This window comes from Pagrus major, chromosome 5, assembly GCF_040436345.1.
Source record: "Pagrus major chromosome 5, Pma_NU_1.0".
In the NCBI taxonomy this organism is placed as follows: Eukaryota; Metazoa; Chordata; class Actinopteri; order Spariformes; family Sparidae; genus Pagrus; species Pagrus major.
Genome location: NC_133219.1, coordinates 33,752,958 through 33,765,634, shown reverse-complemented (window position 1 = coordinate 33,765,634; position 12,677 = coordinate 33,752,958). Strand labels below are relative to the sequence as shown.

General features: G+C 43.1%; 1 protein-coding gene across 1 annotated transcript in view; it reads left to right on the top strand.

The window, feature by feature from the left end:
- Window positions 1–12,001, top strand: part of grid2 (glutamate receptor, ionotropic, delta 2) — a 406,897-nt gene extending 394,896 nt beyond the window's left edge. Inside the window, exon 16 of the mRNA XM_073465777.1 lies at window positions 9,972–12,001. Coding sequence (XP_073321878.1) covers window positions 9,972–10,427 — 456 coding nt within the window. The 3' untranslated portion in view covers window positions 10,428–12,001. The remainder of the gene's footprint in view (window positions 1–9,971) is intronic.
- Window positions 12,002–12,677: the final 676 nt, after the last annotated feature.

Sequence of the window (12,677 nt, the reverse complement as noted above, 5' to 3'; positions counted from 1 at the left end):
TCCTAGAGGTGCTATATTAGATCTCCAGTGATATCTGACATTGATCTTTTGCATAGTCTTGTGGATATAAATCTCTCTGTGTGTACGAAAGGAAAGAAAGGTCAAACACGACGGATTATAAACTGTCCTGTCATGTCATTAATTCTTACTGTTTGAATCATTAAAGTTACCATAAAATTATCAAAATGATTTACAAAAGAGATATTTCTTGACTGGCTAATGGGTTTTTCCCTCTTAGGCCTCAACAGTTGATCTAAAGTACAGTTCTTACTGACGCCAATGAGATATCAAACATTAACTATGAAGTAATATAATTATACACTCACTGTGAATGAATTGAATGAATTGATGTAGCTGCATGTCTTCACAGATAGAATATTCAGCCCATCGATAAAACAACATGTTTGCATTTGACCCACAAAATCTTGACATGTCTTTATAACACCATACCAACACACAGCCCACAGTCCAGTTCCTCAATATGGATAATTCAACAGTGTTATTCTGCATGTATTCTTTTGAAACTAGTACGTATTTACTCTATCGGCCCCGTAATGTATTCAGTAGTCTGCTACTACTGTGTCCTGTATAATTTCACCTCGTTTTAAATGCTTTATTAATGCTATTTTGAAGGTGGCGATTGATTTTGAATGAGGCAAATGCATCAGTGTCAACAGGGGTAATCAACCACTTATTTTTCTGAAAAGTTAATGTTTTGGAGGAAAGATGACACTGGCAACGTTTTAAAGCCGAACACAAAAACAGCCTGAGGGCCCTGTTGGAAATGCTGCAGTGTGCCTTGACCACGGCAGAGTCAGAAACACTGACTCACAGTATTTAACATGGATATTTATACCAGCGTTCGCTCCAAAGCAGTGGCAACACTCCACCTTGTAAATTAGCAGCAGCGCCCTGTGAAATATCCAATCAGCCTATGTGCGGTTGATCACCTCAGCGGGGATATCGTTTGAGACAATCAAAGAGAGTCTGGCAACCTCTTCCCCTCATAGAAACCCTGCTGTCTGATGGTAGCATGGTTCTTTCCACCATAGACAAGAAAGGTAACGTCTTCAAAGAAAATCCCAAATGGCTAAGTGTTTAGTTGCTCGTGCCCTTTCGCCATAATATAACAGAGTTCTAGCCTTTCTTGATAACCTCTCTGTTTAAGTCACTGTTTTATCCACAAAGGGATTTGACAAGGCTTCCAACTCAACTTCCAACCCCACCTCGTCATGCCTCGCCACCACTGTGATGTTTACCAAAACACAGAGGGGAGAAAGTTGTTCAACAAAATAACTTTAATCAGTACTGTGAAATATCAGCAAAGTGTGGCAAATTTGGTATGCAAAACATGCCACTGATGAACTGAAAGAAATGTAATTATGTGTGAAATAATATTTTCACTTTTGGTTTCCAGTTAATTATTTATGTGTTAGTAACAAATTAGACTGAGGCATGAAGCAGCGCAGATTAATTTTAGCAGAAAATGTTTTTGCCATCAGGTAAATTACTTCAGCTTCAAACAATTGCTTTTTTCCCCCCCTTCTCAAATAGCTATGTGATAAAGGCAGGCCAAGGTTAACTTTGCGGATTATAATTTAGAGAATTAATGTAGAACAGTTTCGCAAACCTATCATTCAACTTTCCATCCCTAGAAGTATAAGACCAATTTACCGTCATTTAGACATTAGGTGTTTAAATTGGTCTACCTTAATGTATTAGAGATATTGTTGCCTGGTTACCAGAATGGGCTTTAATAGGGGGTGGGGTGGGGTGGGGTGGGGTGGGGGTGACCATTATACTAATTAGGACTGTCTAAGTGACTCTGACTATCAGAACACTGCAAGAATCCAGTCCTGACTCCTTAATTTTTGGTGTCATGCTAATTTAAGTGGAAAAGGTGACGAAAAGGTCGGAATGGAAGCTGTGAATGTAACCAGGATGATTCAGTGTGAGTTCAGGTTACTTTTCCTGATAACACCAATCATCTGGAAAGTAATTAAGAAGAAAGTTTCAACATTAAAAAGTCGATGGACCACTGGTTTCAAATGATTACATGAGCGGTTCCTGGTCGAACGTTGATTCATCACCACAAATGCTTGCATTATTGCATCACGACTAATTTCTAGCTTTTGGAGACGATATCTTGCACTTGTAAATTGTCCATTAACTGTCCTTAAGGGATAGTAATGATGTGACGTTAACATGTAACACAGAAGGTGGCGGTTTGGGACTTGACTGATGTGCCTCATCATCAGCAGCGATCACTGCAGTGTGCACAGGCTTATTTGACAAACTACTTGAAAGTTTCAAGCCGTTCTGTTTTCTGCATTTCAATACACCACCTTCAATTGCTTGCAGCTGCTCAACAGTGGCAAGATATTGGCTGTATTTATCACTTGTCGTTTGGGCTGTTTGTTCATTGATTAATTTAATTGTTTAATTTTACTTCGGTACCCGTGTAAATCCCTCTTTCCTCTTTGGAAAAGGAATTGGTTTAAAGGCCAAACTTGCCCACACAGACTTCTACCGTCTCAGCCAATTTGCAATGTGCAAGGTCTCCATGCATCCGCCATGATGTGCCATTAAAGTGGCTACAAGCTAGCTGAGAATAAGAACAACAGCAGGTTCAATGCAGTTCAATGTGTCTAGGCTAATTTAGCTCCTTCAATAATGCGGTATATTTACTGCACATGCTGCCACTTATCATGTAGAGATCCTATAGTATGACTAAAACAGAAATTGCGTATCTCTCAGTTGATCCAGTGTTTAAATATTGAATAATACGAAACACAGTCATCAGTTTAGAGAGGCTCAGTCAGGTGAAACCACGCTGCTCCACAGCCAGAAATGGGTCTGTTAAACTTGTTGGGTTGTGACCTGTTATTTGTAATAATTTCTCAGGGGTCGTACCTTATATGCTGCAACACCGGCACCCAACTGACATTTTGTTTTTGATCAGTTGGCAATATTTTTTTTCTTTAGCACACACACACCGGCAGACACGCCATATACCGCCTACCTCCAGCCCTCCTGCTCAGACACCAGCTTTAATCTGTCATTCAGATCAGTAGTCATGTCTGCAGCCCCCCAAAACAAAAAAAAACCTTTGGTTGAACCCAAAGTCGTGTTAAGCACAGTGTGCTTCCGCTGCAACACACACAAACGCACACGCCCCCCTGCCATCTTCATTAGCCACAAAGAGCAGCCAGTGGAATCAGCCCCCGACTGAGTGCAGGAGTGGAGTCGCAGCAGTGAACAGGAGGGACAGCAGGGATTTAAACGGTGATAGTCTTTGATTCTCTGTGTAGATATTGTTTAAGGTTTTACATAACAAGGGCGTAACTGACATGTGGAAATCAGGGGTAGTGATTTAGAAGTTGCATATGGATGACAGCGTGCACTTATTATTATTCAATTCCAATTAAAGGTATATAGTTTTCAAGTTTTTTTGTTTTCTATGCTTAGAAAACTGACATATTTTATCTGAAGACAAATCAAAACGACGTGTTGGGATACCAGTGGGAGCAAAGCAACTAAAGCACAACTAATAGTGCATCATTTGATTACCCCAGTTGCTGCTTCCATGGTGAAAATGAAGGTGGCTCAGTCAGCCGTATTTGTTTTTGATAGTTGACCTCTGACATTGATCCTTCACCCTATCATAGCACTGACTTATTGATTTCTATTGGTTTAGCTCAAGGTTAGCTCAGAGTAACCACTGAACCTGAAGGGCTCAGTATGCTTCAAACAAAGCGCTCGTCAGATCATCAAACGGCGTCCGATACCTCCTGCACCCACTCCTCTCCGACTTGGGGAGGCCACGATTCGTAGCGTTCGAGAGAGTACACCCACTTTACTCAGTGAGTGGCCGGGTGTGTGGAGGTGAAGAAGTAGGCAGGATTTGAATTTCTCTCTACACAAGCACTGGTATCATTGAAACAACATGATACTGTTTTGCCTTCAGAATTGGTCGGGACAACAGATTGTACGAATTAATTTCTTTAAAGCATACCTACGCCCTATAAACTGACAATTTCTGTTTTTCATTTGACTGAGATACTATTTCTTATGTCTTCCGTAAATGATCCTGTCACAATATATGTTAAGACAGTGGGAATACCACACTCAGATCTGAAACCATCTGTGCAGAATTTTTCCAAATGGGCGACCAGCTGCAAAGATGGTTGCTGAGAGGAGAACAGGAGAGAGAGTCAAGCTGGGACCACTGCAGCATGTCCTGACTCAGTGGAGGAAGGAAGACAAATTTAAGTCAACTTCAAAGCAGCTAATTAGATAAATTGCATATGTTGCATTTTATCGACTGGGGAAAAACTCTGCCTCTGCATGCAATTTGGCCTTAGTCATGGCCAATGGAGTAAGTCTAGTGTGTTTAATGTCGCACCAACTTCCTTAAGTCAAATTAATAAAGTGAAGCAAACCATAAAGATGGTAATTAACTCCACTAGACGGCTCACTCTCTGTCAGTTTAAATGAAGAACTCCTTGGCCTCTGTCTCGATGTCGCGGTGACTGTGAACGCTGCTCGAGAACATCACATCGAGCCAAGAGCACGCAGCTCCCTTTGCGTTTTTTGCAAGGTTCACATTAAATAGGAAAGCCAGGTGACCCACTCTTTATGCGTGGGCCACGAAAACTTGGCTTAGCAAGATACACTGGCACCAGGAATATGAATCGGGAGTGCAGACTTGGCATGAGGACTCTTCTTCCGATGCACTACTCCAACGCAATGACTGTATATAGACTGTCTGTATAGAGGATTCGGGCTAATATCAGCCACATGGTGATTTACATGGTTGTCTGAACTTTTCTGAGTGTAATATTACATTTGAACCAACATGGTGATTGTGGAGATTTGAAATTAAGTTACTTACAATTTAACTCTCCAGTTTACTTTAATCTAAAATGAGCACATGCACAAATGTACAGGGATTATCAGTTGGGTCTCGCCTATCACAGACACCTGTGGATTATCTATTCAAAAGCACACTGATCATTTCTATTCAGAACATTTTTTATGTCCTCCCTGAAGATGACAAACAACTTCCCCAATATGGCCGCCCTTGCAGCAACACAAACACACCGATGAGCTCGCCCCCGTCACGTGCATGAGCACGCGTCATCATTGCCTCACATTTATCTCGCCATGTCAGGCTTGTGTCAAAACAACGAATGCTCAGACTTTGTGTCATATCATGAAACCCATTGATGCTACGATGCACATTTGCTCAGTTTTGTTTGAAGACATGCTTCATATGATCCCCCCACCCCCCCACCACCGTCGGTTTTCAGTTCATGTCCCTCCCCCCCTCTCACCTGCAGCAGTCAAGAATCAGATCTTACTCTCAATGACATAAACAACTCAAGATGGATGCGATTCACTCAAAATCATTAATGACCCGGCGCAGATCATGACTACGTTCATCCATCGAGACTGTGCGGCCGAAAACACCATCCCCACCTGCCACACACCTACGCACATGCTTCCTGCATACATGAAAACCCACAATCCACTTCTGAAACTCTAATACAACTAAGCTGTCTATGTGTCTCTGTGTTTCTTATACATACTAAAACATGCATACTTACATATGTCTGTACATGCCTTTACATTCATACTGTTTGCTGTAACGCTGTGGTAACTGCTTTGGACTGTCGGCTTTATGTCAATGTTCGTGTTCGTGGTTCTGTGTTGTGTGGAATGGCTGACATTGTTAAATATGGGTGCGCTTCTCGATGTAAATAGTTTATCTACCGGGCTCATACGCTCATGCGCTCACAAATACACACATTTCCACAGAGCTGACTTATGTGGGTCACCAATGACGAGAAATGTATAATGATTGAGGATATGCACATATAATAAGGAGGGGTTGTGTAACTGTGTATTGACAGTCTACCTGCAAGTCATCCCTGCTATCATGAGATATTTCACATGTTAACTCAAGTAAATGGTGTCAACAATGCAGTAGGGTTCTTATATACCGAATATATTCCACTTTTGGAAATTGGTCATCTTCCTTTTGATTGCTACTGTGCTCAAAAGCATCTAAACTCATTTTGGGTCGGGTATGTTTGCAATGATAGCGCTCTATATCTAAGGAAAAAATGGACCAAGGTGCCCTTAACAATGCTTTGGAAGCTAGTCTAAATTTTGACATCTTTTGACAAGCTATTTCGCAATGAGTGTCTGAGGCCCATCTCATTCATAACAGGGCGGCTGTATTGCTTTACCCTTTTTTGGCCTATATATGTTCTACCAGAGGTTTGTATGAAAGAGTTCTGCCATTGGAATCAAAACATTCAAAACTGATAATGCTGCGTATTGATGAACGAGAAATAAAAATCACTGTCAGAACTCTTCCATAATGGTAACATCTGTGGTTTTGACCGTGTCTGATATTTCACATAATCCATAGATTTAGCACGAGAAGAGCAGGCACTTCCCCGTGTATCGTCCCATTTGGTACACCGAAAACAGCTGACCTCCGGAAGCTTTTGTGGTTTGGACGGGAACTGCCGCTCTACTCGTTCTAACTCTATATAATGATCTGTGTCACTGTGGCTCAAAGCTCTCATATTGCCTTTTTTGTTTTGTTTTTGTAGATAAGTACTCTGTGTTGAGGGGTGTAGCGGGCGAGGGGGAGAGAGAGAGGGAGAGAGCAATACAAAATGGCATTTAAACATCTCCCCTTTCCAGGTATATAACGACTGTGTGAATGTCTCTCTGGGGACACGACACAGAACGACCTGCTTAACTGTGTGTGCTGACTGACTGCCATGTCTTTCTTCTCGCTCACCCCCCACCCGTCTGTCTCTCCAATTGACTTCTCTCTCTCTCCTCCACCTTACCATCCCTCCATCTGCCTGATCTTGTCTGTCACTCATCCCCTCTCTGTCTCCGCCCCCGTCTGACGTTTGTCTGCCTGTGTGTTTGCCTGTGTGTGTCTATTTGGCTTCTTTTTTTTTTTGATTGTTTGTTTGTTTGTTTTGGCTCGTTTGAATCTTCCCACTCCACTTGCATGCACACATACACACAAACACATTTATATGAATTACCCCACGTCTCTTCTCCATCACCCTCTCTCTCTGTCTCTCTCCCTGTCCCTCTTGCTCACACACGTCACACACTCGCACCAGACGCAGGCAGATGGCCCATCTGCCAGGCAAGCTGCCGATCCATGCCCTCACAGCCCCAACGAGCACCCTCTCGGCCTGGGTGGTCAGACCCAGAACCAGAACCCCAACACCGCCAACACCAATGTCCCCACCGCCACCCATTACCAGCCCCCAGCATGCTGCGACATTCCCTGCGCCCTGATCGTGCAGCACTCCTACGAACCCACCAACCCCTCCGAGCTCGCCCCCAAAATGAGAATGACCACCTTCACCACCTCACCTCCCACCCCAAGGTTATACATACAATAGAGGATAAAAATAAATCATTGGTTAGTAATGCTTGAAGACAGATGCTATTTGAAATGCCATTACATATGAATGATGCAATAAGAGAAATGATGGACACCTAGAAGCAGGGTTGCAGCAAAGCTCTCTGCTGGAACCAAATGTACCTCTTTTGAAGAACATTTATATAGCTGGCATGACGCCAGCTGAATATATGTGCAATGATGCCTTTCTGCCATTAGAGGGTGCTGTCCCTCCGTCTAAAGGAAAATATCTCATCTTTGACCAGGCTGTCAAAGTAACGTGCTCTGTAGAGTTATGCATGCAGGTACAAGCCTGCAAAAGTATTTATTTTAACTAACAGAGATTTTTATAAAACCTCATATTGCAAAATGAAGTCAAAAACCATTTTGTGGTCTAGACTTTGACAAGAGATGTATATTTAAATACATTTCAGACCTTTAGATTTCCTATATTAGCTATGTTACTATTGGTTATCATCTGGGTGATTTAGTGTTGTCTCTCTGTAATGTTACAGTGGGCAGTAGAAAGGAGAAAAACAGTACACCTCCTTCTTAGTAATGCAAATGCACTCAGGCCCTGCCACTAGTTCCACAAAAACCATCCACTTTTCCTCCCTTTCGTTCAGCCCTCATAGTTACCCATTAGTCTCCTCTCACAGGCAACCGACTGACCATTTGTGATTCACTCTTCTCTTTCACTTCCTGTCATTTCTTTGATACCAACTGTACCCTTTGGATACCCCCCCCCCTCCTTGCAAACCGTCAGTGTGTGTATGATAGTGTCACGACAAACATTAGCGCCCCCCCGTCCTCTCCCTCCTCCCACTGTCCCCTCCTTAGATGGCAACCAGGGGCCACCGCCGTCGGTCCCTTCTGTCCCTGAGCTACACACAGTAGGTCCAGAGCCCCCTCCAGACCCCCCAGACCCGAAGGACACGGTCAGTAACTCTACCTGTACCCCAAATGATATGACTTCCTTCCTCACGAAACCCTGTTTGATTTTCCTCAAACGATATGTCCAAACACCAAAATGAGACACCCCACACTTCCCACCACCTGCCTCTAAGACTCCACAAAGCCAGAGAAGCACATTGCCACCCGTGTGTGTGTGTGTGTGTGGAAAATGCAAAAAAATGTTTTGGAAACTCTCTCCAGCACCTTCCAGCACCTTTCACCTAAACCTTCTCCTCTCTATATCCGCACCTCATCCATTGCAAACCCAGCTCCGTTGCACCACTGTCCACCCTTTCCTATCCAGTAAAAAGCATGAAACACCTCTTACTGAGTGTCACCATACTTTAGACTCTGTGGATAAGTTATTCATATGTGAATAATAAGTTTCATTTAACTTATATTGTAAGTCAAGTTAAAGCTTAAGTTAATATGTGCTTTGTCTTTAGGTGAAATTGTTAAGATTGTTAAAGCTGTTTAAGATGTTTGATAGAAGTTAAGTCATCTACGTTCTACGATGCAGTCGATAAATAAGCCGTAAGAGTTGAACTGTATGTGGCCTGGAAAAAATTCACTTGAAAATGAGATGTCAATCTCAACGTGAATTTTTTTTGGCATGACGGCCAGAATGCAATACAGGTAACAAGAAACAGGACACCTGTTGTTTTTATACTCTAATTACTATATGAACATAGACCTAGCACCCTGGAATCGCAGAGCACACAGCATGACGGCGGTGTGTTTTCTGTATGCATTCCAGATCCTCTGCACTCCCTTAAAGAACCTTGTAGAAGTGTGTGTATGTTTCTCTTTCAATATCCTGACCACAGCTCAGAGTGTGCTTCTCTATCCTTCCCTCCATTTTTCCTCCTCTCTTTTTGCTCTCCCTGCTTCCTGTCACATCCACGTTTCCCTGTGACCATCAAACATCTATTTACTGCTCTCATTTCGTGTCACACTCTCTCTCATTCTCACACTTAACTACGGCAATTACCTCAACTTGAATCTCATTTTTTATTCGTGCCAAAACCTTTGTTTGGCCACGTGCGTGCCATCTTGCCTTCATCATCTCGTCATCTGCGTTGTCCAACACTCTTGTCTTGCTTTCACTATTATTCTTGCTATCCATTTATACCGGTCGGATGGATGACATCCCTATTGCCGAATACAAATACACCCCATCCTTGTCCACTTCCTCTTTTTCAAAATATATCCTCCCTACCCGTACTCTTCCTTCGCTGTTCTCTCCATTTCTTTACTCTGCTATTTGCACTACCCTCACTCCTTTTCCTTTACCTCCTTTCCTTCCTTTATCCATCCTCATCCCTCTTATCTTCACATCACGCCTCCTGTTCCTTCCTCCCTCCATTTTCCTCATCCCCTTCTCCCATCCTTAAACACTGTTCCCGGATCTTTCTCCCATCCTATTCCTTCTTATACTTCCTTTCCAATGTCCTCCATTCCCACCTCATTTTCTTTTCCGACTGCCTTTCCTTCCCTTCTACCATTTACCATCACCGCTTCCTCTTCTCCGTCCGACTCCTACTCCTTCCCTGCCCCTCCCCACCTGCAGGACGATAAGGAGATCGACCTGGAGCACCTACACCGCCGGGTTAACAGCTTGTGCACCGAGGATGAAAGCCCCCACAAGCAGTTCTCCACCTCTTCCGTCGATTTAACACCCCTTGACATGGATGCGCTGCCGGCCGCGCGCCAGGCACTCGAGCAGATCAGCGACTTCCGCAACACCCACATCACCACCACCACCTTCATCCCCGAGCAGATCCAGACCCTCAGCCGCAGCCTCTCTGCCAAAGCCGCTGCTGGATTTTCCGCTGGTTTCGGTGGCGGCGGCAGCGTCCTCCAGGACCACCGGACTGGCGGGGTGGGCCCTTTCAGGCAGAGGGCCCCCAACGGTGGCTTCTTCCGCAGCCCCATTAAAACAATGTCCTCCATCCCCTACCAGCCCACAGGTCCAGGACCCAACTTTGGATATGGCAACGATCCAGACAGGGGCACCTCTATATGAGGAGTTGCTAAGGATACGGTTGGTTCAGGAGGAAGAGGAGGAGGTAGAGCAGAAGGAGGAGGCGAGGTGGCTAGGGTCGGTCATGGGATGGTAGAACAAATACATTGTGGCTGAGCTAAAAAGTCAGAAGATAGAGATCCGTGTACATAGGAATCTTTATGTTTTCAGTTTCTGCTTGGGTGTTTCCAGGGGTGTCCATTATGTACGTGGAGAAGACGAAGGAGGTGGAGGTCTGTTGGGGGTTCCTATCCTCCTGCAAACCAAGCTGGTGAGGTGCAAAAAGGGAAGGGGGTAAGGGGGGGGCCTGAATCTTTGCTTTATTGTTGTTGTTGTTGTTGTTGTGATTGTTTGGGGGATTATTTTGGGGGATATGTGTGAAAGGGGATCTCTTTTTTATTGTTTCTGTTTTATGATATGAAGACTGCCTCATATAAAGGAGATCTGCTGAAATGACCTGACTATTATTATCTAAACCCCTCGTCGGAGGGTTTAGTTTGTACTTCTCCAACCACAGGAAACACTTGGATATTCCTGTGAGCACCAGGGCTGCCATTGATGGTGTATTTAACCATCGAACAAGTCAAAGGGGCTCACTACTAAGCAATTAAGGGGCAGTTATTTTGTGAAGGCATATTTAACAATAGTTTCGTCTGTAGCCCTGGGAATACATACAGCAGCTCCTTGTAGTTTTGAAAAGGTCTCATCTCAGTGGATATTGGAAGATTCCACTTATCCAGTTTTACTCTGCCTTTTCACTATGTGGGAGTCCATACTGAGTTTTCTGTTCTCTGGTGTTGTTTCACAAATATCTGGGGTTCTAAATGTCCAATCATCTCCAAGATGGTGTCCACACGGTGGCCTGCCTAGACCTAAGACTTTACAGCTTGAACTCATGCTGACGCCATCATGGTGCATCCGGTCTGGAAACTGCTGAAATGCCATGACAGTGCAACAAAATGACACTGTAGAATCACCAGTTTGGTGCGTCGATCTTTAACTATTTCTGCCATTTTGGTGCATCAGCCTGAAACTGTTTTCACCATTTTGATGCACATTAAAGACTCTTTGTCAATCCCACTGCACTGTACCAGTGCCCACAGACCTGTAAGTGATTGTATGTAGATCTGACCTTTTCTTTTCTCACCTGTACTGTGCTCTCTGCTTTTCAAGTCAAGGTGAGATCCTCCAATCAGACTCTCAGAGGGATAGCAAAAAGGGATGATACGAAAAACAACTTAAAGAAAAAAAAACATAAAAGACAAGCCGAAAGACTTTAAAAAGCTTATGCTTATTATATGTCTTTTATTGATTTTTGTTTTTGAAAAAAATAGATTTTAATGCGTGGAATGTGTTTTGGTCAGGAAGTACAAAAAATAACATTGTTCTGAGCTGTCTACTTGTTTTTTTCTCTCAGCAAACTTTGAAAAACTGCTAAATGAGTGCTGTAGTCTCTGGTTTTGCATCATTAAGTCATTCAATCGTTTAATTTTGTTTCTTTTTTTATTTCTTTTGCTTAATTTAGTGCTGCCATGACCCGGGTGTTAAAAAGATAAAAGCTCATTCTGTAAGGTTGTGTCACGTATCACTTCTTATCAGGTTCAGGTGGTGAAATGGAGTTTATTTTGTCTTGAGGAGAAGCCATTGCAACAGCATCTTCAGTACAGGCCTTATATGTCAACTAGCTAGCTGTACCCTCCCGACTTCCAGTCAAAACCCAAAACATCACCGTGGACTGGAAAAACATTTTAGAGCAGCAAAATCAGTGGTTGTGCTTCAGGGTCATCGGAATGTGACGAAGAGTCAACGGCCATCGGAAAAACCCCCAATGGCTGCCTTTTACAAGATGAGTCCGAAATATACTTCTATTTCATATCTGTAATGTTAAGGGTACTGTTTATATAACTTGTTTTTTTAAAGTGCCAATTAATTAAAAGGAGACCATTAAGGTGCATTTTGGGGGTGGGGCAGGGGAACGATACAGTAAGAAGCATTAAAGGAATATTTTGTGGATTAGGGGGTGGGGTGGGGTGGTAAAATGGAACCAAATCTTTTTCACTAACACTGTATTAATAATTGATAATGTTAGTTGTTTAGAACAAGTTTTCAGTTTGTTATCGTTAAGAACTAAAACTGCAAAATGTTGTGCGTAGAGAACTCAGTCAAGCCACAGTGTTTTGAAGCAAGCATTCTTAGGCATTCTTTTCTTATATTAGGCTACAGTATGGCTATTGAATGACAAATAGGACACAG